The sequence below is a fragment of the Sciurus vulgaris genome (assembly GCF_902686455.1).
Source record: "Sciurus vulgaris genome assembly, chromosome: 7".
Taxonomy (NCBI): domain Eukaryota; kingdom Metazoa; phylum Chordata; class Mammalia; order Rodentia; family Sciuridae; genus Sciurus; species Sciurus vulgaris.
In genome coordinates this window covers 32,049,915-32,074,807 of record NC_136467.1, presented here as the reverse complement: position 1 = coordinate 32,074,807, position 24,893 = coordinate 32,049,915, and the positions used below count along the sequence as shown (strand labels likewise).

Sequence of the window (24,893 nt, the reverse complement as noted above, 5' to 3'; positions counted from 1 at the left end):
GTGTTTCACCTCTACCAGATCCCTACTAGGTAATTGGCTACATGACAAATGATCATCTGGTCCCTGAAGTAAAGTCCACAGGTGGCCATTATGGAAGTAAAGGTGGGCAAATGCACTCAGTTCATAACTTCACTCTGGACAAGCTTAGACCCCAAGATATCACAGTGAACCACCATTCTACCCACAGTCCTTTGAAAGCATGGAGTCCCTGAACTCTCAGGAAGCCAGAAGATCATGCCAGCTTTGGTCTTCCTTATCTGTCCCAGACCTTTGCCATGAGAACTCTAAGACCTTCTTAATATGTTAACACAAATCACCTGGCAATTTTGTTAAGCTATGGATTCAGATTCGGCAGTTCAGGGCAAGTTGTGTGATTTTGCCTTTGTGACAAGTGCCTGGTATTGCTGCTCTGTGAACCCTAGAGGGTTCCACAGAGGTCATCTGCTGATTTTGGCCTATGTGTACATAGGAATTTCTGGAAAATCTTAAAATGACTGATATGAGGATCCTCCCCTCAGACATTCGGGTGTGGCCTGGGAAGCAGGAGCTCTAAAGCCTCACATGTGTTTCTCACAGGTGGTCAAGTGTGGAACCTCTGCCTTAGACCTGTCCTCCCAGCATGGAGTCCTTGTATCACTGGAACCCCTCATTTGCACAAGGCCTCTCTATCCTTACCACCCCACTCATCTTGCTAAATCCCAGACTCTACTTGTCCTCCAGCAGCTGCCTCTGGCCACATGTCTCCAGGGGGTGCTGTCTTCATGAACTCTCTCAGCTAAAAATGTCACCCCTGCTGTGCCTTCAGGTCTTCAAAACCCCTCCCAATTCTACACAAACTTCCTTCTTTACTGAGGTGGGGAGAAGGAACAAACAGAAAATGATTCCCTTATCTCTGTAACCACCAAATCTGCACCCCCTGCCCTCTAGCCATTTTCTCTGCCTTCTCCCTTGCACCTCTCTTATGCTCTGCTTCTAGGACCCCTCAACATCCCAAGGAATCTGCTGTTGAAATGACCTCTGTAGCTCAGATGGCCCCTCCTGAGTGCTCTCTGCCACTATATTACATGCAGTACTATTCCTGTCAGGAAAATGGCCTCTTGAGCCATATTCCCCTCCACTTGCTTCTGTCTTTCCCTGTTCATTTCTGAGTTGCCAGAAAATGATTCTCAGAGTTTGAGGAACCACCTTCTAGCCATTGCAAGTGGTCCTTTTTGCTTGTCTTGCTGGGGATTCTCCTGCACCTCTGACTCAGTTGAGCACTTACTCTTTCTTAAAATGCTTCCCTTTCCTGCCTGTGGCAGCTGCCCAGTGGGTGCTGTTCCTGGCTCAGAAGAGACTGTGTCCTCACATCCAACTCTGAGTGCTTCCTGCTGTCCCTCTGGGCCTGGCCATCTCCCTCACCGTTGTCTGGTCTCTCTTCCTGCTGAGGGACCTTCTCTGCATTGTCTTCACAGTAGCCAGCACCAGCCATCCCCTGGGCCTCTGCCAAGGCAACCTCATCACCCCCGGAAATGCTTATATTTACTTGGTCTTTGCCTGTTTATCCAATGTCTCCTCCAGTAACAATACAAACTCTCCAAGGGCAGGGTCTTTGCTGTTTTTGGTTCTCTACTCAGAATTTGAAATGTCTAACATACAGTAGACATTCAGTAATATATGATAAGTGAAGGAATGTTCCTGAAACCACTATCCAATTCCCTCTCAGAATTTTTAAGTCCACTACCTATTCATCACAGACAAACATCTCAATGTCCAAGTTTCCCTTCTGATCCATGTCTGAATTTTATTTCCACTGTTACACTTGTTCAAAGTTCATGTGTTCCAAAAATTTCAGGAGTGATTCCCACCTTGGTGCATAGAACTGGGCTATCTTCCTCCCTCTGTGATGAGCTTGCACATGGTCTGTCTCTGTGCATGCAAGTCTACAAGTGTACTTTGTGTTCTCAAAGGAATAACTGTTCCAAGAGTTTGATCTTAAAAAAAAAAAAAAAAAATCCTCTGTTTCTTTAAAAATACATAATTGCTGCCTCTCCTGAGATATTTTTACAGAGTGTCCCTAGAGGAGGAATTCCAGCTGATGGCCCAATGCAGGGCAGAGGCCCATAGACAGACAGTCTGGCTCCAATTTATGCTCTGCGCTAACATGGCTAATAGGCGTTAGCATTTTGATTTAGAGAAGTGCCGTACTTGATCCTCACTTGGTTGTGCACTGGTAACATCTGGCTTAGAATCACACATTTAAAAGGCCAACAGCTATTCATTTTCTTCACCTTCCTCTTCCTTCCCTCTCTCTCTTTCCCTTTCTCTCTTTCTCTCTCTCTCTCCTTCTCTCTCTCCATATTCAACTAAATGTCTTGGAAATCGTTTCAATATTTTGATAAAGCAGTACACAGGGTAAATTGGCAGGAGTTCAGTTTTCCTGGTGTTAAACTCTGGTTTAGACACTTTGAATCTTTGGAACTATTATGTATGTGTAATACGCATCAGAGCTTCCGCAAACCCCAGCTAGTGCCATTTTATTCCACCTTTTTCCTCTGTCCAAGTTTTTGCTATCACTTCATTTGAGATACTAAACTCAATACTCACTCCAGTTAAACAGGAAAAAAAAAAAAAAAAAAAAGCAGCAACTCTTGATTCATAAGGTGCCCATAATTCTATAAACATCTAATGAAAATGAGCAAACATCTCTGTTTAAAACTTGGGTTCCATCCAGAAGTATGTTTCACTCTCAGATGCCTGATAAAACAGCGAGACTGCAGGCGCTGGCAAGTCCTCCCCAGTGCTTTGGCAAGACAGAGGGTGCCCAACATTACAGGACGTTGTAAGGCTACACCCACCAGATGCAGTCATCCTCTGTGCGTCCTTCGGCAGAAAAAATGCGGCACTGTAATGTGCTTACTTAGAGCTAACTGTCCCAGTGACTTAGTAAGCTACAGAAAAAAAAGAAAAAAAGCGAAATGAGATATTTGGAAGTAAACCCTACCCAGGCATTTTCTAGAAATAAGATCGCCACCAGCTCTGACTGGCAAGGTTTTCCTGGCTTGTGGTGTGAGTGTCCCTGGCTGTTTGTACCAAACCTTTGGTGTGGTTGAAGTACCTCCCTTTAACGTCCTTGCTCTCTGTAAACCTTGGTAAAATAGTGAGTTCACAGTCTGTCAGACCTCAAACTTAAACTTACCTAGTTAACACATGGTATTTTGCCAAAATGCTTACTAAGTGCTGGCTATGTTAGGGTGTGTGATGTGGAATCACCATCGCCTGAAAAACAAAGGAACAGCCCTCCCAGAGCCTTGGGATTGCATTCCAATGGAGTGCTCAAATACAGTTTGACCGTGCCATATGCCGTCCTTGCTTGTTAACGGATTCTTGCATTCTTTTAAAAAATTATATTTATTTGCATGCACATCAGATGCACAAAATGCATTCTTCATGGATTTTCCTATCATTGCTTGGGTAGCATAGAAAGTTATGTAGTTCAGAATCATGGAATTGATGGAAATAACAATCAAAGAGGAACTATATGTTTTCTCCCATCCCCATAAATCCGATCTGTAAATGCTAAGAATTTGAGGAATGAATATAAGAAATTCAGGCATTTTATTGAAAAGAAGAAAAGAATGGCAAATCTCAGGATAAGAGTCTCACCAACCTGGCCTCCAGAAGGAAAACCTTTTAAATAAGATATTTTTGAACTCCCATCTGAAATATATATCTCTAGGGCAGAAATCATCAGAAACAGCAGAGCAGTGTGGAGCTTGGTTTTGTTGTCTTGCATCAGTGAACATTCCTCAAAAGCAGAGAGCGTCACTAATGGAATTATACGTTTTCATGCTATAATTACATTTGATTTTTCCTGATATTTCTGTAGACATTTTGTTCATGGGTCCATGACTAGGCAGAATATTTACAAGTTTTTGTGTCCTCCGCCTGTCCAGTGCCTACCTCCTCCCAAACAAGAGAGACACCAACAATAGGGAAAAAAGATAAATTATATATTTAAAAAAAAATTTTAAGAGAGCTTCTTTCAACAACAACAATTATAAAACCTGAACCACAACAAAAAGATAAAGATTTTGTACTGAGTGAAACACAGAGATCCTTCTGAGTTCTGAAACTCCTTTAACAAAAAGGAATTCAGTTGATATATTTGTTTTCATTTTGGAATGAATATCTTTGATAGAACAGAATTTTGTTGACCTGGTGTGTTGCCCCAAATGGCTCTGTCACAGAGGCAGGGCAGATGAACCTGGGGCAGTGGTGTGAAGCTGACTGGAGGACACAGTATCAGGGGACCATCAATCATATAAGCAATCCACATTCTTTTTCAAGAAACTAGAATCTTTTGCTATTTAAAAAAAAATCCACAAAAATCTCATGGAGGAGATGTCAACATATTAGAAAAGATGTTGAAATCATAATTACTATTGTACCTGCACCGACTCCCACATCAATTTTTAGCTTTCTTGAACACACCTCAATCACCCCTTCTCTCTCAATTCCTATTTCTTAGCATACAATTCCTATTCTCTAAGTTTCAATGGCTACAGATACAAAGATGACCCTTCAAATATGTTTACACTGTAGCATTATTGAAGGAAATATAGGGACAAAATTGATTCTTGCCATATAGCTGTGAAATGAGGAAATGCTTTTGCTTACAAACAGAATTAGTTTGGGATGTAGATGAATGTCCTTTTGACCTGGCCTGGGCTGCATGTTTTTATCATTAATTAAAATTAATTAATTTATCATAAATTTAAAATTAATTAAAGGTAAAGTTAGCATTACATTTCTCCTCATTTAAATACATTTCTTGAAATACATTTATTAGAATGTCGAAAACACAATTTCAGTTTTTTTCTCTCAAATTCCCATAGTCTGGCTCCTGGCCCGGCCACTCAACCCAAATCACCCTCTGAGGTCTTCCAAAATAACTTCTCAGCCAAAATCAATAGTATCCTTCTAGGCTTGTCAGAGTTCTTCAAAACCAGATCCTTCTGCGTGCTAACACCCCATCTGTTCTCAAATTCTAAGAATCCATCCCTTCCAGATTGTCTCTTTTCCCTATCTCTAGAGTCACACCTACAGCTGTTGTCCTTCAGAGATGGTTCCAACCTTGGTCAGTTTATCACAGTGTTTGTGCATGAATTACTTCCCTATCCTATCCCTAAACTCTCATTACTTCTCAAAGTCTTACATACCTTGGTGCCAGGCATTCAGCTTCAGTGAAACTTGGTAAAGGAAAAACCCTCGTCCTAATTTTCAACCCCTTGCTGCTGTTTAAGACTTTGATTTCTGAAAACAAAATCTTGAGTCCTTTTTACTCCTTCCGAATCCCTTTAATTTCCTTAAGCTCCCCAAAGCTTCTATTTTCTACCTGTATTACTTTTAGTGAATGAATGCTCTTTTAGTGGTCCTCTGTCCTCCTCTCTTCAGCCCTAATGAAACGCAGGTTAAACCAAACTGCACACGTATTCAGATGGAGATTCCTCTTACCCTGTTGATCAAAATATAATTCATGGTTAAGTTGTGGATGTACTATCTTCTGCCAGCTCCTGTCTTCTCATCCCTCCACTCATACCCTGCAAATCCCCTTAATCTGTTGTTCTCTGTCTACTAGTTCTGATTACCACCATTCTCAAAGGGAAGTCCTTTCTTCTCTGTAACAAGTTTGTCACTTTCCTTAACACCCCACCCAAATACCTTTCTCCAAAAGACTTTCCATGGAGTTTATGTAAATTGTGGCATGAACTAGCTGACTTTCTTCCTACTCCTTTCAAGAAGAGCTTTAGGTGAAAATGTGTCCTGAGTCAGCTCCACATATCTGTAACTTCACAGATGTGTCTGTGCATATGGTGTCTCTTAACCCTTTGGAAAGACACCTTTTGGGTTAATTGAAAATCTACATATACATATATACAATTTCCCAAAAAAGAACACAAAATAATTATACATATTTTGGAGGTACAGTCTGTATTTCAATAAGTGTGTACAGTATACAGTGATCAAATCAGTAAGTAGCTTATCCATTATCTCAAACCTTTATCATTTCTTTGAAATAGAAACATTCAAAATCCTTCCTCTGGCTATATTGAAATCTATAATAAATGTTAAACAGTGTCACCCTACTATATAATTTATTGAACATGGAATTTTTCCTTGTATCTGACTACATATTTTTATACTACCAACATCTCTCTTTATTCTTTCCCTGCTAGGAAATGTTTTGAATCTTCAGTTGAAGTCCACAGTTTGTTACACATACACACACACACACACACTAGTCTGTACTTAATATAGTTTTAATAATAATTGTGGTTTCTGAAATTCGACCTCATTATGTGTGCATTTTCTTTTCAGGACCCCCCCATGGCTGTAACCCTTGGACTCCGAATGGAGGAAATGATCTTTAATCTTGCTGATACGCATTTGTTTTTTAATGATTTAGAGGTAAGAATTTTAAAAGGTAAGAATGCTTGTTTCTAACACTAAAACTCTTAGATGATTTCACTCATGCAGAAAAACCTTCAGAAAACTGAAAGATAAACACAGCTCAAGAGAACTATAAAGTTCTTGTCAAGAGGAAAAATTGTGTGTATAAGTGTGATCATAAAGCAAGATTGTGTTCATGAATTATACATATGTACCAACACATATTAAGGAAAAAATTTCCATGAAGAGGAGATGATCTCTTTTGCTGTCCTGTACCAGACACCCCACATGGTGCTCCTGGTTCTTTTAGTACTTCAACCACAACCCTTTTGGCACCTTTAGAATCAGCATCCCAAGTCTTTCCAGGTGACTAGCCAGGATACTCTTTGCAATCATCACTAAACAATGTTCACAGTCACTCTTCATGCTAATAGCATGCATCACGGAATTTTGCAATAATCTGAAACCTAACTTTGGACAATAGTATCATTTGTTGTTTCCTACTGTTCTAGATCAAAATAGTGCCAGACCTACCTACTAGTACATCTGATGAGGTTTCAATGTATTTCTTTTATTTTTTCAAATTCATTTTCCCATTTCCCAACCTCAGTCTGCAACATGATGTCTAAATAGCAAAGAAGAGAAAAATAAAAACAAAAAAACAAAAGGGCAAAGAGAACTAACCTCTGAGTATCTAACTATATGCCATAGTAACAAATATAATATGTGGGCTAACAATCTGGGATATTAGGCATCCAGACAATAGAAATTAAAATAATTAAGTAGTTTGGGTAGTGGGCAGGAGTACTTCCTAGGCGTTTATAATTGTGCTAAAATAATGATATATTTTTCTTTTTTTAAATGACATTTAAATTCACTTTTTTATCTCTGTAATCACATTCTGAAAGGAGAAGATTATTATTAGTAAACCTCATCTTATTTTAGACATTGTTTATGTTGGACCTTCCATTTATTAATTGACAAGGTTTTGAAATAAATATTTGTATTACATTATTAATGCAGGATTCACAGCAAAAAAAAAAAAAGTCATGTCTGCTAACTAAGTAGCTGAACTGGGATTTTGAAGCAGGTTTGGCAACAGAGAACGTACTTCTGCTCCCCTACTGTGCTGAAATTTTAAAAAGTTCATGAGAAATAAAAGCCAAGTTTTAGTAAATGATTTAAATAAGTTTTAACATTGACAGGGTCTTAAATCCAGATTTAGTTACATTTGAGACATGAGACTAAAAAGGAGTCACTCAGTGTAACCCACAAGCATATGTGCTGAAAATCTACTGTATCATGGCCATTCGCTCTTGCTCTCTCTGCAATGAGTCAGTGGTTTTATTGGATAATAAAATGCCTGTTTAAAGAGGCTTTATTTTTTTCCTTAATGGGCGATATGAAAGATCAATATTCATAGGCATGTTTTCCAATTTTAGGTAATAAGAAATAATCACCTCCCTAAAATCCGATTTAAATTAATCCTGCTACTTATTATTGTCCAGTATACAGAATGCTTTTACATATACCTGTTAATGAGAAACACATTTGGACCTTTTTGGAACTTGAATTTTTATATATAGTGAGAACTTTTTAGATCAGTTTTCCTGTTGTTAATCTGGATGACTTTCATCTAAAGAAGATTCTAAGATGGTTAGTCCTTTCAAAGGTGCAAAAAGAAATAAATTGTATGTGGTTTTATTCACATTTTATAATATTTACTTCATTTGCTTAATTTTTTTTTTACTAGAATAAATGAAGGTTTAGCTTTTTTACTGGAACATTAGAAACCAGATGAAATAAACTTACTGCTCAACTTTCAACTGGTTACTAAAGTGAGAAGGTAAAAAATAGCACATGATGAATTTGTAAATATCTTTAGCAAGTTTGAAATGAATATTGGTACATCAAAAATATGGAGGGATCCTCTATGGTGTTTTAAGACTTTCTTATTTAAAATAAGATGTTATGTTACAATGTATTTTTTAGATGTCTGGAAGAATCTCTGGTAGAAATAGTAACTGAGGAAATATTGGTTTGGTTGTGTTTTAGAATGTGATAAAAATTTTATTTGACTTAAACCCTGCAACTTAGCTACTTAACCGTACTATATTTGATCAATAAAACAATTAAGTCTGCATAAAAATTGATTGTACTCTCATGTGTGCACACCCACACACTTGCACATCCAGGTGAAGTGCCCAAGGAAACTTAAAAATTTATTATTGAGTTAAGTGAGATAAACAGCACTAAAGAAATGAAATCTAAACAATAGCTTTCAGGCTTTTTCAGGGCAGTAAACAAACCCACAATCCTTCTGCTTCTGACTTTCAAAGCCAACATTGTTTTTGCACAATTTTTTTATTTCCATAAACCTCTTGGAACCAAAGATTGCAAAGGTTCCTTGACTGGAATTAAATTATTTTTGCATCTGCTGACAAGGGAAGAATTCCTCAAGAGAGTAACTCCACCATTCGCTTATTATGCTTTTTCTTCTTGTATATTTAATCTTGTGGGTTTTTTATTTTAACCTAAAAGTCTAACTTGAGACTCAAATTCTTCAATATATACAGCAACATATGTAGTGGCAGCTGCTCTTCTCATAATTCCTTAAAAGATACAAATTTAAATCCTAGTAATAGTTCACTGTATCCTGCCCAACTGCACAGAAGGCAAAGCTTACAGTACTCCCCCTAAGAAGAGAATTCTGTTTCAATAAAATGTTATTTAAGCTAGAATAACTTCTAGAAAAGAAGGCCTCAGGGAGTTTGGAATCACAAAAGTGAGAGAGGACTGCTGTGGATTTTAACTGGAAAATAGCAGTGACAACTCTGTGGTCACCTTAGAAGACAAATCACTTAAGATTAGCACAAGAGTCATTTCAAATGGTTAAGATCTTCCACTAAAATTTGTTAAATCATGATAATGTTTTTATATATTTCAGGTGTGGGTCAAAAGGATTCTTGCATAGTTCTTCAGAATAAAAACTAATTGAAGAACAGTTATTTAGTTTTTCCTAAAAATGTAATTGAAGTTCAAGTTTCTTTCACTGGACTGTAATCCTCAGGCAACAGTCCAGAGTCAACAGGCACAGTTAACTAGGCATAAATTTAAAAAGAAGTTAGATTTGGAAAAACCTCAAACATAACTTCAAATATGAGTGCGTGGTCCAATAAGTTTGATATACTGTTGTCCTCAGGAGTAAAAAATAAAATTTTGGGAAACCTATGTACAAATTAATCATGTGAGTTGATTCTTAAATTGTCAGAGGAATTTCTCTAAAAATTAGATGAGAGGGTATTAAATATAGAAATAACTTCTGATTACCCAGAGTAATTCACAAGGATTCCCCCTATCCCATGGGGATATTATTAATTTATTATAAAAGAAAGACAGGGAAATTATTTACACAAGGAAAGATTTCAGAACGTTAATGGAGTGGGCATCCTTAGGTGATTCTGTTTTGATAATGGTTCATCTCAAATTATATACTCGTTAAGAATATCGCCATCCCTGAATAAGAACTAATTCCATCATCTAGAACTACTCTGGTGCCCGTAAGTTCTGGGAGAAATTTATTTCCAGTTTTCATGATAACTAGTAGGCTCTCTATACCCTTTCCTTTAGAGTCCAGTTCAACAGCTACTGCTGATGCGTGCAATACTTTTACCTAGATTTTTCTGGAAGTATAATGCCACCTTAGTTATAGTTTGGCCTGCACCCTTTGCAATTAAGTCTTGATCAAATAGGGAAAGAAACTCTAAATGCCTGTCTGGCTACAGCTCAGAAGCCTCGGTTCCCACTCTGTCCTCCCACCACCTCCCCTTCGCTCTTGTTGTAAGTTTCCCCTTTAGGCCCTCATCATCTAGAATCTTCTATATCATCATAACTTGGTATGAGAAAATTTAAATGAGTGCAGAAGTTCAATAACAATTATCATTTGTCTAGACTTTGGCCATTTGTTGCAAGAAAGATTCTTAAGTGATTATTTTCTTTCTGTTTATGCCTGAAATGAGATTATATTCTGTTGAGTGAAAGACCAAGCTCAGGGAGGTTTTCTGGGCCCTTCCCTATGAATGTAGAGAGAGATTTGTTCAGAAAATTATGAACCAGGCACAGTGGCCTATGTCTGCAATCCCAGATACTGGACAGGCTGAAGCAGGAGGATCACAAGCTTGATACCAATTTGATGGGCAATTTATGGAGATCTGTCTCCAAATTAAAAAAAAAAAAAAAAAAAAGACAGGGGGTGGGGTCACGGTGGGCATGAATGTAGCTAAGTGGGAGAGTGCTCCTGGGTTTAATCTCCAATACCACAAAAACTTAATTAAAATAAAATAACCCCATAATTTATGTAAACTTTATGAACTTTTAAAATTAGTGCACCTGGAATTTCAATTTCCATAACAGAATGGTATTGTCAATGCATGTCACTGAGTTTTATGTTTTAAAGGAAGCCCAAGTCAACTGAAACAGGGTATTTTCTCTGTGTAGAAATATTTTCTCTGCACAGAAAGCTAGAGACTAGACATTAAATATTTGACTACAGATATTTCGTATTCCTATAATGAATTTGAATAGCACCTGAAAAGCCTTTGTGTAGTATGGTCCATTTAGAAATTCAATTTTTTTTTTTTAAAGATTTTGAAAGATAAAACACTATGCATAGAGTCAGAAACTATGAATATCATTAAAATAATTTGGAGGAGATAAAAAGAGGCCGAAAAGACTAATTCCTACCTAGTCTGGGGTTATTTACTTATAGATTATACTAATTTATTATTATTAATTATAGATTTATTCTTCTGAGGGCTTGGTCTTTTAAATTTCTTATTCATATTCCACCTTCAGATCATATAATACTTCACTGGACCTTTTCATATTTTTTGAAGACATTACAAGACTCTTGGCAAAGAGGAATCAAATCCTAGAATCTATTTTTTCTGAGCATGTGCTAACTTCAAGGCAGGTCAATTACGTGAATATACTAACCTGAAGTGTATTTTCTTTGTAGTTTATAGCACATTTGGGATAGTGAATCTTCATTATTTCCCTTTTACTTCTAAATGTTCACTTCAATTTAAAAATTCAAAAACCTAAAAATAGGGAAATGTCAGCTTCTATGGTTGTGACCTTTTTCTGTGTTAAAACAAACAACAAACAGGACTTTAAAAATAACATCCCCTGTCCAGCAAAAGGCAAGACGGCACAGGCATCTCACAGGACACTCTACTCTGAGGTCAAGTCTCTCTGTTGCCACTCAGTAAATAAATAATAGTAACCACTTGAATTGCTCAGACCAAACCAGATTTATATATCTTTAGGTTAGCATTGCTTAAGTATGCACAACAGATAGCTAAAAGGGAAAACACGTGATTAAAACGATTCAAAAGAGATTTTTTAATCAGTGATTTGAAGATTAAACTTATTTTTAGAATTGCCTTACAAAAACCCTAGTGCTATATGTTTTCAGACCCCTTCTTAAGTTATGCTTCCTGATTTAGATTTTTAGAATACAAAGGTACCATTTCCCAGCATAAGAGAACAAGCAGGAGATGGCTGGGATGGATGGGCAGATGCTGCCATCTTCTGGCCATGGGCTGATCACATGGAACAATGGACACCCTTACGTGGTGACGAGCATCATGTGAAAACAATGACATTTCTCATGTTTTTAATAGGAATGTGATCAAGTTCATATAGATGATGTTTCCTCTGATGATAATGGACAAGATTTAAGGTAAGCCGTGCCTTTCAGTATGCTGTTTCCTACAGAAATTCGGCTATGGAGTTTTGCACATGTAATTATTTCTTTTATTTCTTTTTAATGTATTTTGGGTGTTGCAGTACCTACAGTTTTGCAACTGATGGCTTCCATGCAGCTGCAAGTAGTGCAAACCTTTGTTTGCCAACAGGTGTAAGAGGAGGAGTGGACTGGATGAGGAAGTTGGCTTTTCGTTACAGAAGAGTAAAAGAATTATATACACTACAAGAACAATGTTGGAGGTATGTGTGTCTTATTTCATCCAAATAATGACACCATGGGAATAGGTAGATTCAGCTGTAGTTTCATGTTAGAGATGATGCTACTGTAAAAGGAGAGCAGCAGAAGTTCATGTTGAATAGCAAAGTTCTGAATTTTTAGTTTCTTAAATTTTAACTACAGAATAAACACTTCTGTCAAAGATTTGGGGCTTTCCTTGTGAAACTACTCAAATGTTTGGTCAAGATTTACAGCAGGGCATTTAGTTTAGAACAAATATAAAGAATGATCTATAGCATTACAAATATGTTCAACAAGTCTATTTTTTCCTTTTAAAAATCTCATGTACCCTGACAATATACCATTCCCACACACAGTATAGAGTTAACTTAGATTATCATGATTTTTTCAAGTTTAAATACTCTGTAGTTAATGTATAAACCATTTTCTATTCATTCATATGTCTTGGAGTGATATCAAAACCTGCAACATCAGAACTAAGATCTGCATTTGCTTCTGTAGATAAACCTGTGTGTTTTTTATTATTAAGATCAATTTTAGGTCTACAAGATTCCTAGTATCAGTTATGAGATCATATAAAATTCTTCTCACAGGACATTTGTTTCTCTTCTTATAAATAAATGACATTTGGATACCATAAGGCAAAATCTAAATGGGAATGATGTAACTAAATATATGTGTGCATGCTACACCCATGTATATTCGCATGTGTCATAGAATACAGTGTAGTAAATGAAATTTCATATGTAACAGGCACCTCACACCATGCATACACATCCTGGGGGTGGGCCTGTGTGTTGGTTCACCTTGTATCTGTCCAGCACTGAAGCACATTATACCTACTCAGTAGGTACTTGAAACTATAGGGGAATGAAAAAATGTAGAACCATAGACAATATTAATATTACAACCAGTGGAGACCTTCATTTCCAATATTGGGAAATTGGACCCTGCAAACTCTGGCAGAGTTCTACCTTGCTCAGAGTTCTAGGAATAATTCCTGTTTCCCAGTTCACTACAATGCTCTTCAAGAGACACTTTGTAAAATATAAAATAAATGGGATTTCAATAAAAATCATGGTAGATAATTGTTTATTTAAGAAATAAATATCCCATTCTCCTTCCTCTGACAGATTTCCTTTACTAGTCTATTTATGTTTGATTGGTCTTTCTACCTATCAAAAGGTGAAGTTCTGGGCAGGGGGGAGTAGGACGGAAAAGGGGGAAGATCTTGAACTGAAATCAAATTGTGTGCATGTTGAGTTTGCTGCAATGAACTCCATTATTATGTTTAACTATAAAGCTCTAATTTAAAAAGGAAGTTACTAGAAACATGAAAACTTCATTTAAATGATAAAATAAAAGGAAAGAAAAGTAAAGAAAGAGAAATAAAGAAAGAATAAGTAAAGGAAAATAAAGAATGGCATACCTGAATGATATTTTTTGACTTCCCAAGGGAAGTCACGTATTCCTTTCAGAGTGTTATTAAAATTATTTTAAAATTAACAAGAGAGCTAAGAGATAATCTTTTACCTTAGAAGTTTACGCAACCACATAAAGTTCATTTTGTATCATACATCAGCATTTCTTTATTACAATGACGACAAATGAGACTTGCCAGAAAGTATAAATTTCACTTAACAAATTCATCCAGCTGGTATATGAGCTCCCAGGATTCAATTCAAATAAGAACCTTCTTTGGTATGGGCTGCATCTTTTGAAAATATAAATTAGCATGCCTACTTCTTATCATAACATCAGTGTACTTTCCACCATTCTCTCTAATGTTGCCATACATTTCAAGATTACAAACAGGTTTGAATTTCTTTTAAAAAAATAAAGCTATAATAGTACTCACACTAGTTTTTAAAACATTCTGTGTTAATGCCATTATTACTGTTTCACAGTGGAAATGCTTGTGATTATTAAGAAGCTAAACCTTCAGGCCGTCATAATATTTGAGGTTTGTGTCCCCAGGCTGGTGGAGCCCACCACTCCTCCAGACCCTATGTATTCCAGCCTCTTGGAGTGGGACTCAGGCCCAGGGACTGCAAAAACTCTTCCAGTGACAGGTGCCCCATCATGGCAGAAACTAGGGCCCACTTTTCTTCTGTTTCTGTCCCCATTGTTTAGTTCAGTGCCTGACCCCTAGATGTTATACCAGTGAATATTCATTGAACAAATAAGTGAATAATCAGTTTTGAAATGAAAGATTCAATATTGATATGTCTGTAATGTCTTTCATTTTGGTATAAACTGAAATAAAAATGATCTGTTTCCAGACAGAAGGGACACCACACTTCCTACTCTTGTGGATATATTCAGCTCCTGACTCTGCCTTGCTTTTTGGGTTGCAGGACTCCTTGGCCCTGCCAAGAGGGATGCGTGGCTGCAGTTAAGGGCAGAGATTGAAGGCCTGACAGATTCCTGGCTAACTAATGCACTGAAGTCTTTATCAATTATTAGTACTAGGTAAGTGGGCTCAGTGCCCTTTCTATTTTAATTCTATGGGAGATTTAGGTCTAATAGCACAACATAGATAAAAAATATTTCAATTCCTAAGCTAATTTAGAGTTCAAAGGACCTAGTTCACAGAGGTCCAGTGATTTCTGTGTGTGTGTGTGTTGTGTGGTGTGTGTGTTGGCATGGTGTAGGGGGGCGGGCACTGCTGCTGATCTCAGAATAACCAGGAGATCATATCTTTCCTCTTATCTGTCATCAGAACCACTGATTATCACACAGAAAGGTCACATGATTTACAATAAAAATGAGAGTACTCTGTTAGTGGCAGAGTACAAGGCATAATGGCAAAAATAAAACAGTACTATTTATGCAAAACAAAATGAATGTGTTAGGACTTTTAGACGATAATAGATAATGTACATAACTTCAATGCATTAGAAAAACAAGAGAAAGCTCTTAAAAAAGTTCTAATCTTTGTGTTGTTTGAACTTAACAGTGAAATACTGACTTGTTAAGGTAGATAATAAACTTAAATAGTTGTATAAGTTGTTGAAGAGCTGTGTGCCGTAAATTTTAATTTATAAAGTAATATGAACCTGGAAAGTGATAATTGGTAGACGGGATTAATCTTTGTACTTTCCTATTCCATAGTTTTTAATTCTGACTTTGATAAATAGATAAAAGCAAGCTTAGCAAATATGTGGCTAACACAACACAAAGAGAGATTATTTGTACTGATTAAGAACACATAAAAAGCTTGGTAGCGTGAAAGGAGAATCCACTATTGAGAACATGAAAGTAAATGGGTATGTGTCATGTCTGGCTTGTGACTTCTGACCTGTGAAATGATCAGAAACTACACTGTTAACAGAAAGTCTATGTGGTGGTGGCAGTGGGGATGAGGATGGGGAGCAGAGCTGCAGAAACCATGAAGACAACAGTTGAAGCAGCCAGAGAGCTTGTCTGAAGAAGAGTCACCTATGGAACAAAATGGTCTATTTCAATAGTTCAAAATGTTAGGCCGAAGATCAATTAGAATATTCTCTATGTCTATGAAGAGTTGGAATAAATGGAATCCTACGAAAGGAGAACGTAATGTGATGTAAGGAAGAAGAAGTGTCTAACAACTGAAACTGCTTAGAGATGGTGCTTTCTGCTGGCCCAGTGACTCAAACCTTTAATCCCAGCACCTTGGAGGCTGAGGCAGGAGGATCACAAGTTCAGAGCCAGCCTCAGCAAAAGTGAGGTGCTAACAACTCAGTGAGACCCTGTCTCTGAATAAATTACAAAATAGGTCTGGGGATGTGGCTCAGTGGTTGAGGGCCCCTGAGTTAAAAGCCTGGTACCAAAAAAATAAAGGAACTTGCTGCCTGTGCTTTTGTGCTTTCTGTAACCAGTGACGGGGAGACCAAAGCTCAGGGCAGCAGGGACATGAGGCTCCTGAACCCCTGAAACTGCCACGTGTAGTGGAACATGCATTTCTGAGGAGGAGGTCAAAGGCTTTCAGCATTTCTAAAAGATATCTTCTAGATTATTTCATTTTCGTATAGATTAAATACATATATATAGTTTGTATAATATATACAGAAAATTATTAAATATGACTTCTAACAACTATAGGAATGTGTTATTTTAAGAAATAAAGGCATAAAAAGGAAGGGGTGGAGAAGAAGTCAATACTATGAAATTTTCTAAGTTATCTGCATATATTATCTTATTGGTAGTCTTCACAAAATGTCTGAAATGTCAGAAAAACTTGTGCTTTGTTGAATTATTTATCAGAGCCTTTAGCAAAGTTGTTACCCTCTGACCCTTATTCTTCTATGACTACCAACTAAAAAGAAATAATCCAAGGTGTATAAGAAATTTAAGTAGCATTATTTAGAATATAGAAAATCAAAAATCATGTTAAACATCTAAACTGAACTTTAAAATTATATGATACACCCACCTGGTGGTGGAGTTGGTACACATCATTTTGTTGGAAAATGGGGGGCACAGTATAAGCTGATAGGCTTAGGATAGAATAGAAGGAAAGAAAGAGAGAGAGAGAGAGGGAGGAAGAGTGGGAGGGAGAGAGAGAGAGAGAGAAAACAAATTTGCATATATAGTATGATCTGAAGGAGAAAAAATATATACAAACAGAAACACTGAAAATAAATTCAAAAAACAGAGAAAGCGGTTATCTCTGGTGTCTAATTAATAATTGACACTTTACTCTTCATATTCTTTATATTCGTCTTGTCTAAGTTTTCTCATATAAACACATACACAAGTTCATGCAGTGTTTGTAGTTAAAAACAAGATGATGTAACACCAAATATCCCACAGTGTAAATAGTGAAATTTCATTTCAAAACTGCATCTCTAAACTTGAAAATCCTTAATTTTGTCTTTTCCCACCATAATTTTATTCTGTAGCATTTATTTGCATATGCCTTTGAATAGCATCTTGTTTTAACAAAATATTATATGGAACTTAAGTGTCACAGCTTAGTGATGGTTGTTCACGATTCTTAATAGTCTGTCATTATTTGGGGATGGTCTGGTAATAGGCAATGGCCATTGACTATCAAAAGGGACCATTTATTATAGAATTTAGAGACCACAACAACGATTTTAAATCTGTGCTATTAGAAGTTGTTTAGTATTAGAAAACAGACATATATGGAAATTTCCTCTCTATTTCAGGAGTAATTGTGTAAATGTCTTGGTAACGACGACCCAGCTGATTCCAGCACTTGCGAAGGTTTTGCTCTATAGCTTAGGAGGCGCTTTCCCCATTGAGAATATTTACAGTGCAACTAAAATAGGTAAGGAAATTATTTTAAACTCTATATGGAATGTGCTCACGTCTGTGCTTGGGGGGGTGTTTCTTAATGTGTGTCTCTGCATCGTTTCCTTTCCATCAATTTTACTTTTAGAACATCGAGCAAAATGGACATTGTTCCCATGACAAGATACCCTGCAACTAATTACACCTGTGTAAATTTTGTGAGCATTTTTGGATGGTGAACTCAGGATCTTGGTAGTTCTGATTCATTCTGTATATTTCATAGAGTATTACAGCACATGCTATATATAATCTTGCCAGCCATACTTTTTAATAGTCTAATTTGTATTGAATGTGCAGGAATCTAGATCTAAGATATAAAAGGCCATTTTGTCATTACAGGAGAGTCTTAGATAAATTCAACTAGAATCCAGAAAAAAATTCTAGAAAGAATGAAGAATTTCATGATTCAAAAAACATAATTGGAATATTCTTAATATATAATTGACCAGAATCCACATTTCCAAGTGTGTGGTAACAACCAAAGGACTACAACTTGCTTATTTAGTTTATGTCCATAGGTAAAGCCAGCTTTGACTTTAAGGGTATTCTGCAGAATCAGACTTCTAATAAATGTTCAAAAGCCAAACTTCATCAAGTTCATCAAGTCCATCTTTCAGGCATTAAAACAGTGCATGTATTCCTCTATCTGTCAAGGAAATGCCTAGGAAAATAAATAGGTTGTGTAATGTGCCCTGAAGGTCAACCGACTTGGGCTTTGGCACTTTGACAAGAAAAGTTTAAAATCCTAAAATCCCCCACCAAAAATAACCTTCCCTGGGCCTTGTGGAGGGCTGATACTGGCGCTGTCACAAGGAGCCCCCAGTTGCAGCTGTTTCCGGAGGACTGTTCAAGTGAGCCAAAATTTCAAAAAGCAAATGCCACATTGTCATAACACGACAATTCAGAGCCCAGGTCCCAACCCCATACATTCTTTTCATATAAATGTATGCAAGTATGCTAGTAAGATTAATACAGAGAACATGATTTTGCTTTTTGACAATTCAAATAATTTTATACCAGAATAAACATTTATTTTAGTTGAGGATAAGATTCTTTTTTATTGGCGAAATTGTTCCTTATATTTAATCTTCAAAAAAAAGCATCATTTTTATTTTTTCCTTGAAGCTAGTAGTTTTTGGAGTTCTGAACTACCAGAGTAAGAAAAAATGCAAAAATAGCCATGACCATATGGACATTCTGGAACTAAAATACAGAGAATAATTCCAGTATCACAAAAACTAAAGAACATGCAGGGATTCCAACATATATTTTTGTAGCACAATCAGAGGATGCTAGTGTTGTTAGTGCTCTGGCCCAACTAGTATAATTAATGAGCATATTAGATCACATCCACTTGAAGAAAGGAGAGGTGCATCAGGGTAAATCCACAATTTTAGTTTCCCATAATAATATATTCAACTGATTCTCTGTGCTTAAAGTGATTAGACAATATTTATGGAATTTAAACAAGTATTAAACTTTTAATTGCCTTTTATAATTGCTACAATCAATACACTTTCAATGGAATAAAACAAACTAACAATTTGTCTAGGTCAAGCAATTCTCCTGACTTTCTTGAACCATCAAATGCATTTGTTTAATAATCTGTCCTAAGAGTTAGGTTATTCACGCATGTGTGTTGATTTCCATCAACTCAGAGGTTGTAAGGTAACTGGAGTGATGTCCAAGAGATATTAACTTAATACTATATGAATCTTTAGGTTACTGAATGCTATGGCTGGAAGAATAAACAGTGCATTGTTTTTCAGGCAAGGAAAGCTGTTTTGAGCGTATAGTGTCCAGATTTGGCACTAACATAACTTATGTTGTGATTGGAGATGGCCGAGATGAGGAACATGCCGCTAACCAGGTAACTTCACTCTGAACTTTATCTCATTTATCTTCCAGGAAAAGAAAGTTGCTTTGAACGAATAATGCAAAGGTTTGGCAGAAAAGTAGTATATGTTGTAATTGGGGATGGTGTAGAAGAAGAACAGGCAGCAAAAAAGGTAACCTGTCTCAAACAATGTTGGTGTGGCACTTCTAATGCAAGCCTTTTTGTTTGCATTCCTGTAGTCTGGCCCAGTGACAGCTTGACCATTGATTTGAATATACAGATGCAAGCAATAAGAGCATGAGAGAGTCGATACTTACTTCCAAATAAACCATTTGGAGTCTAGCATTTTTTGCCTGAAATTTGCTAGGAAATGCAGGCAAATTTCTATTGATATGTATGGACATAAGTTAATATAGAATGAATGTATATTTGTGTGTACATATATGTATATGTACACTACACAAACACATACCATGCACACAGAAACAGATGACCCAGTGGTTCATAAAGAAGATGGGGGAAAAGCTATTTTTCAGCTAATGAATCTTAAGAAGATAAAGACATTTAATAAGCTCATAGAAAAACAATGAGAGTGCTTTGTGCCCATATGGGCCTTGTGATTGCCCAGGAGGTGTGCCCCATGATGTAGGAGGTAGATTTAATAGCTGAGAAAACAGTTGTTAAGAGACTTTAATAAGCACTATTGGAATGGCAGGTGTTGGCTTCGTTCTTTTGTGCCAACTTTGTCTTAGAGACTTAGAGGAAATGTGCCTCACATCTTATCCAGAAGATTCTCATTCGTTTGGGTGAGCCGGCTGATACCTGATGAAGCCAAAGCAACTGGTATCTCACAGATTCAGATCTCAGAGGCCCCTAAGTATTTAACTGAGCCTTTTATCTGACCATATTTCTTCGAAGAGAAATCAAAACAACTAAAAAACCACTTAGTGGTTGGTTGGATATCAAAAGGGGAGCAATACCAGGTTTGCACCCCTCTATCAGATTATCAGGCAGTACAACACTGACTCTTTCTTCACTGAATGATAGCAAAGTATTATCTAGCCAAGATAAAAATTGATAGAATTTGCAAAGCAAACAAAATAATTTTTATTTTAAGGCAATGACATATGAGCTTTTATCAGTTTGTTTTACACAAAAAAATCTTATCCTTATTATCCTGAGGTGATATAAAATGTCATCTAATAAATCCTTCACTAAACACTTGCATGTACTAGAAGGGTTACCTGATTTCTGTTTCCTAACTTTAAAAAAAAAAAAGACAGCATAAACAGTTTCATATAAGAGTTTACGGCTGTAATATAAAGGGGAAAGAAATGATCTATGTTGCTAGTCAGTTCAAGTCAAGCAAAATGGAGAAAGGGAAAGCACTTGCACTTGATTTGAAAAGTTTTCGGACAGTGTTGGCAGTCATACTTGAAATCACCCATGCTTTTCTTTCCCAGTAAGGGAGCTGGTGCAGACTCTGATCCTGCAGAGCACCTCAATTTTAATTAGCAGTGTCAGTGACTCAACACAGCACATGGACTCCAAGGACATTCTGCACAAGGTCAGGGCTGCAGCCTTAAGTAATACAGCCTGCATTGTTGACTAGTATTTGAAATACTCCCAGTTGCACACGATGAAAATGTCTTGTGGAGTTCATCCTTGTCCTGAGTCCATGTTGTTTTGATTTTTCATATTGGAACCATAATTAAACACAACAAAAAGCAGGCAGTGGTGGAGCCACCCCAGCAAATATGTCCATGATTTTTAGCCTGTGTGAAATCCATGACTATCTAGGTCAGAGCTAATAAAATTCATGTTTCCAAACTGAAAATAGTATATGTCTTTGAAAGTTAAAACTTATCAAGTCATCTTCAATTATGCATGGTGAAAAAGCTAGTCTTGGTAAATCATTTCTATACCTTCTGGTTTATACGTAAAGTTTCAGGAGAAAAAGTGTGACTCCAAATGGATAAGAATCCCCAATAGAATGCTATTTCGAATGGTTGTTTATGTAGGTGCAGTTTTGGTGATGGTGAAGGCTTATAATTCTGTTTTGGAATACAGGTGGTTGGTTTCTCTGGTACCCAAAATGCATGCTTTTCTTTGGATATAGCAGTAATCGCATGTGCAGAAATATTAAATACAGTGTTATTACAAATAGATCTGAGCTGAATTTTACAAAATGTTACTTCTAGGTGAATTTCTGTGCTCTGATTTGACGTAAAATATGCTTTGGGAAATTTAAGAAGAATTCTCAAAGTGCAGGAATATACCTGCACTCTCTTATACAAGTATATAATGTGAGATACAAATGTAATTTTCGAATTTTCTAGAAACATGTTAAATAAAAGTAAAAAAAGACAGCTAGAGTTAATTTTAATAATACATTTTAATTAACCCAATACATGCCAAATATCATCCTAAACACCCAGTCAATATAAAAATTATTGAGGTAATATTTATAGTCCTTTCCCTGTTCTATGTTTTTGCAATTTACTTTGTATTTTAAACTGGACTAACCATTTTCAAATGCTTAATAGCCACATGTGGCTAGTGGCTACCATACTGAGCAGAAAACAATTTCTATAGCAATAAGGAGTATTATGATGTTTAATTTATTAATCAAATATCTTTTCCATGTATATGTATGTATGCATTATATACATATAAATATATCCCACACACTTATATTCTGGATGTGTCCTCAGCCCAAATTTACATATCATGCTTAATTTTGTCAGTTGCTGAAGTGTACTTGTTTCTTTTTTCATTATCATCACCAATGGAGTCTTAGGCACTTTGTTCTTAATCACCCGCTTCTGTGAACTCTTAATTGCACATGTATACTGGATTCCTCCATCAAGTCAACTCTATTGGCCACATTTTTTTTCTATTTTAAATAATCCTTCTCCAAAAATTTTTTTAACATGGAAAGGAATTCAATGTTTTCCTCTCAATTACCCCAAAAGGGGTTAAGAAGTTGGTAGTTATCTTTTTTTTTTTTTTCTTTTAACTGAGAGATGGGCCCTTTAGGAGTGAGGTACTCATCAGAACTTGCTTTCTGTCAGCCATGTAAAAGTTTCATGCTCATTTTTCCAGATGCTGAAGTTGGTAATGCTACTTTGCAAAGATTAAACTGCTTAAGAAATTTCAATATTTGCTTCTATTATGATTAAAATCCAGTTCAGATCTATTTCTCTGTTACTTTGACAGTGCCACCTTGGTGCTGCCAAACCGTCAAATATGATCTTCCCTCCATTAAACTCCCTCCCTTGAACCTGGGTGGACTGCACATCCTTGTGTGCTGCTGCTTCCTTGAAACAGTGGCTATGATCTCTCCGTTCTTCACTCCTGCCCCTCTCTCTCCCATCCCTCCTTCTCTTGCCCACACAGCACAACATGCCCTTCTGGAGGATATCAAGTCACTCGGACCTCTTGGCTCTACATCAAGCACTGGAATTAGAGTATTTGTAACTGTGTTCTCTAGCTGGAGATCCGTGGTTTTTTTGTTTTTGTTTTGTTTTTTTACATTTCAAGTACACTGAATTTTTATGTGTGATTCAATGCCTCTGGCTCTACACATATAAATTGTCTTAAAGGATGAAATCATATTTGGAATGGAAATTCCAGAATGAAGAATTCAGATTGCTGAATGGAATTAAACTTTAGTGCTACAAAAAGGAAACTCCATGGTCTTACATCTACAACACGTTAATGGTTTCTAAAACAAATCTGTGGAGATTGCTATGCACAGAGAATGAGTCCTAACTGGAATTCACAGCTTTAGCAAAGACCTCTCACCCTCCCAGGCAGCGACACCTGTGCTCCGTCTGACAAGGTGGTCACCAACATTCCTCAAAATGGGATCTCTTCTCAGCCCTGAGGTTTGAATCAGACTTTAGCCTACCTAGCCCAGAAAATCTGAATTGGAATGCACTCAGACTGTATAAGGACAGTCCTATCTAGACCTGTAATTTGTGTAAATTATTGATGAAAATAATTTACTGTGACTTTATTAGCCACTGACTTTGAAAATGGATGCAATTTTTCTTTCATTTGTCGGGGAGGGTAGAGGGAGGGGAAATGGGAATATAATATTGTCTTTTTTTTTTTTTTTTAAGTTTGGCAAACAGAATGTTCATACTGATGTGTTGTGCCTTAAAGACAAGACAGCGTTTGTGTGTTACAATGTAACTTTGGTTAAAAATCTCTGTAGATAATGAAAAACAAAAAACAAAACAAAACAAAAAAAATAAATAAAAAAAAACCTTTGTGATAATTTTTCACATGACCAAATTTAAAATTCAAGCTATCAAAGTTTAATACTACATCAACAAGAAACCATGGCAATAAGAAACCAACAAGAATAATAAAAGAAAGCTTGTGTTTTATTTGGGTTCTTAATAATTCCAATGATTGTATGAGGCAACTATTTGTATACCCAATCATAAGCAAAAGGTTTGAGAGAGACTGTGGGACCTTTACTTAGAAAGCAACATGTTTGTTGAATTCTTGAGTACCCTTTCTACAGTTTTACCGAAGAAAACTAAGAGCCATATTCATGACAATTTGCACAGTTTTGAATTTGAGACTTTTTGATATGTGTATATTGCTTACAAGGAAGATATTATCATACATATCTTTAGAATTATCACCCCACTCTTTTTAGTATATGCCAAGGACATAGATTAAAATTTACATTGAGTGAACATGGCTTAAAATATAGCTAAGTGTGTTCTCAATGCCGTTGCAAAAATGAAATGTCATCAGTAAGGGGAGGCAGGTGACCCAGATGGTCCAAGGAAAGTGAGTCTGTGAAAATTTTACCTAGAATATCATCCTAAATTAAAATAGCAAGTGAGCCAGATGTTGGCAGCATTAGCGAATCACAACAGTAAACTGGCACTGGTACTCCATTGAACCCATCAACCGAGCATCTCTCTGTTACAGACTTGCTCACGTTGGTTTTCGCCTGTACCATTACTGAACAACAGACTGCGTTCATTGCAGGGAGAGCCTGTCATCGTGTGTTTGCATGTTTTTTTTTTTTTCTTCTTCTTCTTCTTGGTGTGTAGCCCGTGTTGGGAACACGATACAGGTTCTCCTCTCATTTTCTGTGACATGATTTCCCTGTGGAAATTTAAGACTTCCAAGACTAGAGCATGCTAATGGTGTCTGCACCTGCAGTGTAATATGGATCCTGGAGTCCAGCTATTCATCATTGCTCTACCCAGAGACTAGTTCACGACAGTTCATCAACTGAGGCTTCTGTGGCTCGAGTTGGGGTGAACGCTTTGCTCACCAGTCGCAACA

At 36.7% G+C, this 24,893-nt stretch overlaps 1 protein-coding gene across 1 annotated transcript in view; it reads left to right on the top strand.

Moving 5' to 3' along the window:
- EYA4 (EYA transcriptional coactivator and phosphatase 4) overlaps positions 1–23,903 on the top strand; it is a 260,960-nt gene extending 237,057 nt beyond the window's left edge. Inside the window, 8 exon segments of the mRNA XM_079147113.1 lie at positions 6,361–6,450; positions 12,117–12,175; positions 12,283–12,420; positions 12,422–12,441; positions 14,797–14,911; positions 17,593–17,714; positions 19,507–19,607; positions 22,974–23,903. Coding sequence (XP_079003239.1) covers positions 6,361–6,450; positions 12,117–12,175; positions 12,283–12,420; positions 12,422–12,441; positions 14,797–14,911; positions 17,593–17,714; positions 19,507–19,607; positions 22,974–23,054 — 726 coding nt within the window. The 3' untranslated portion in view covers positions 23,055–23,903.
- Positions 23,904–24,893: the final 990 nt, after the last annotated feature.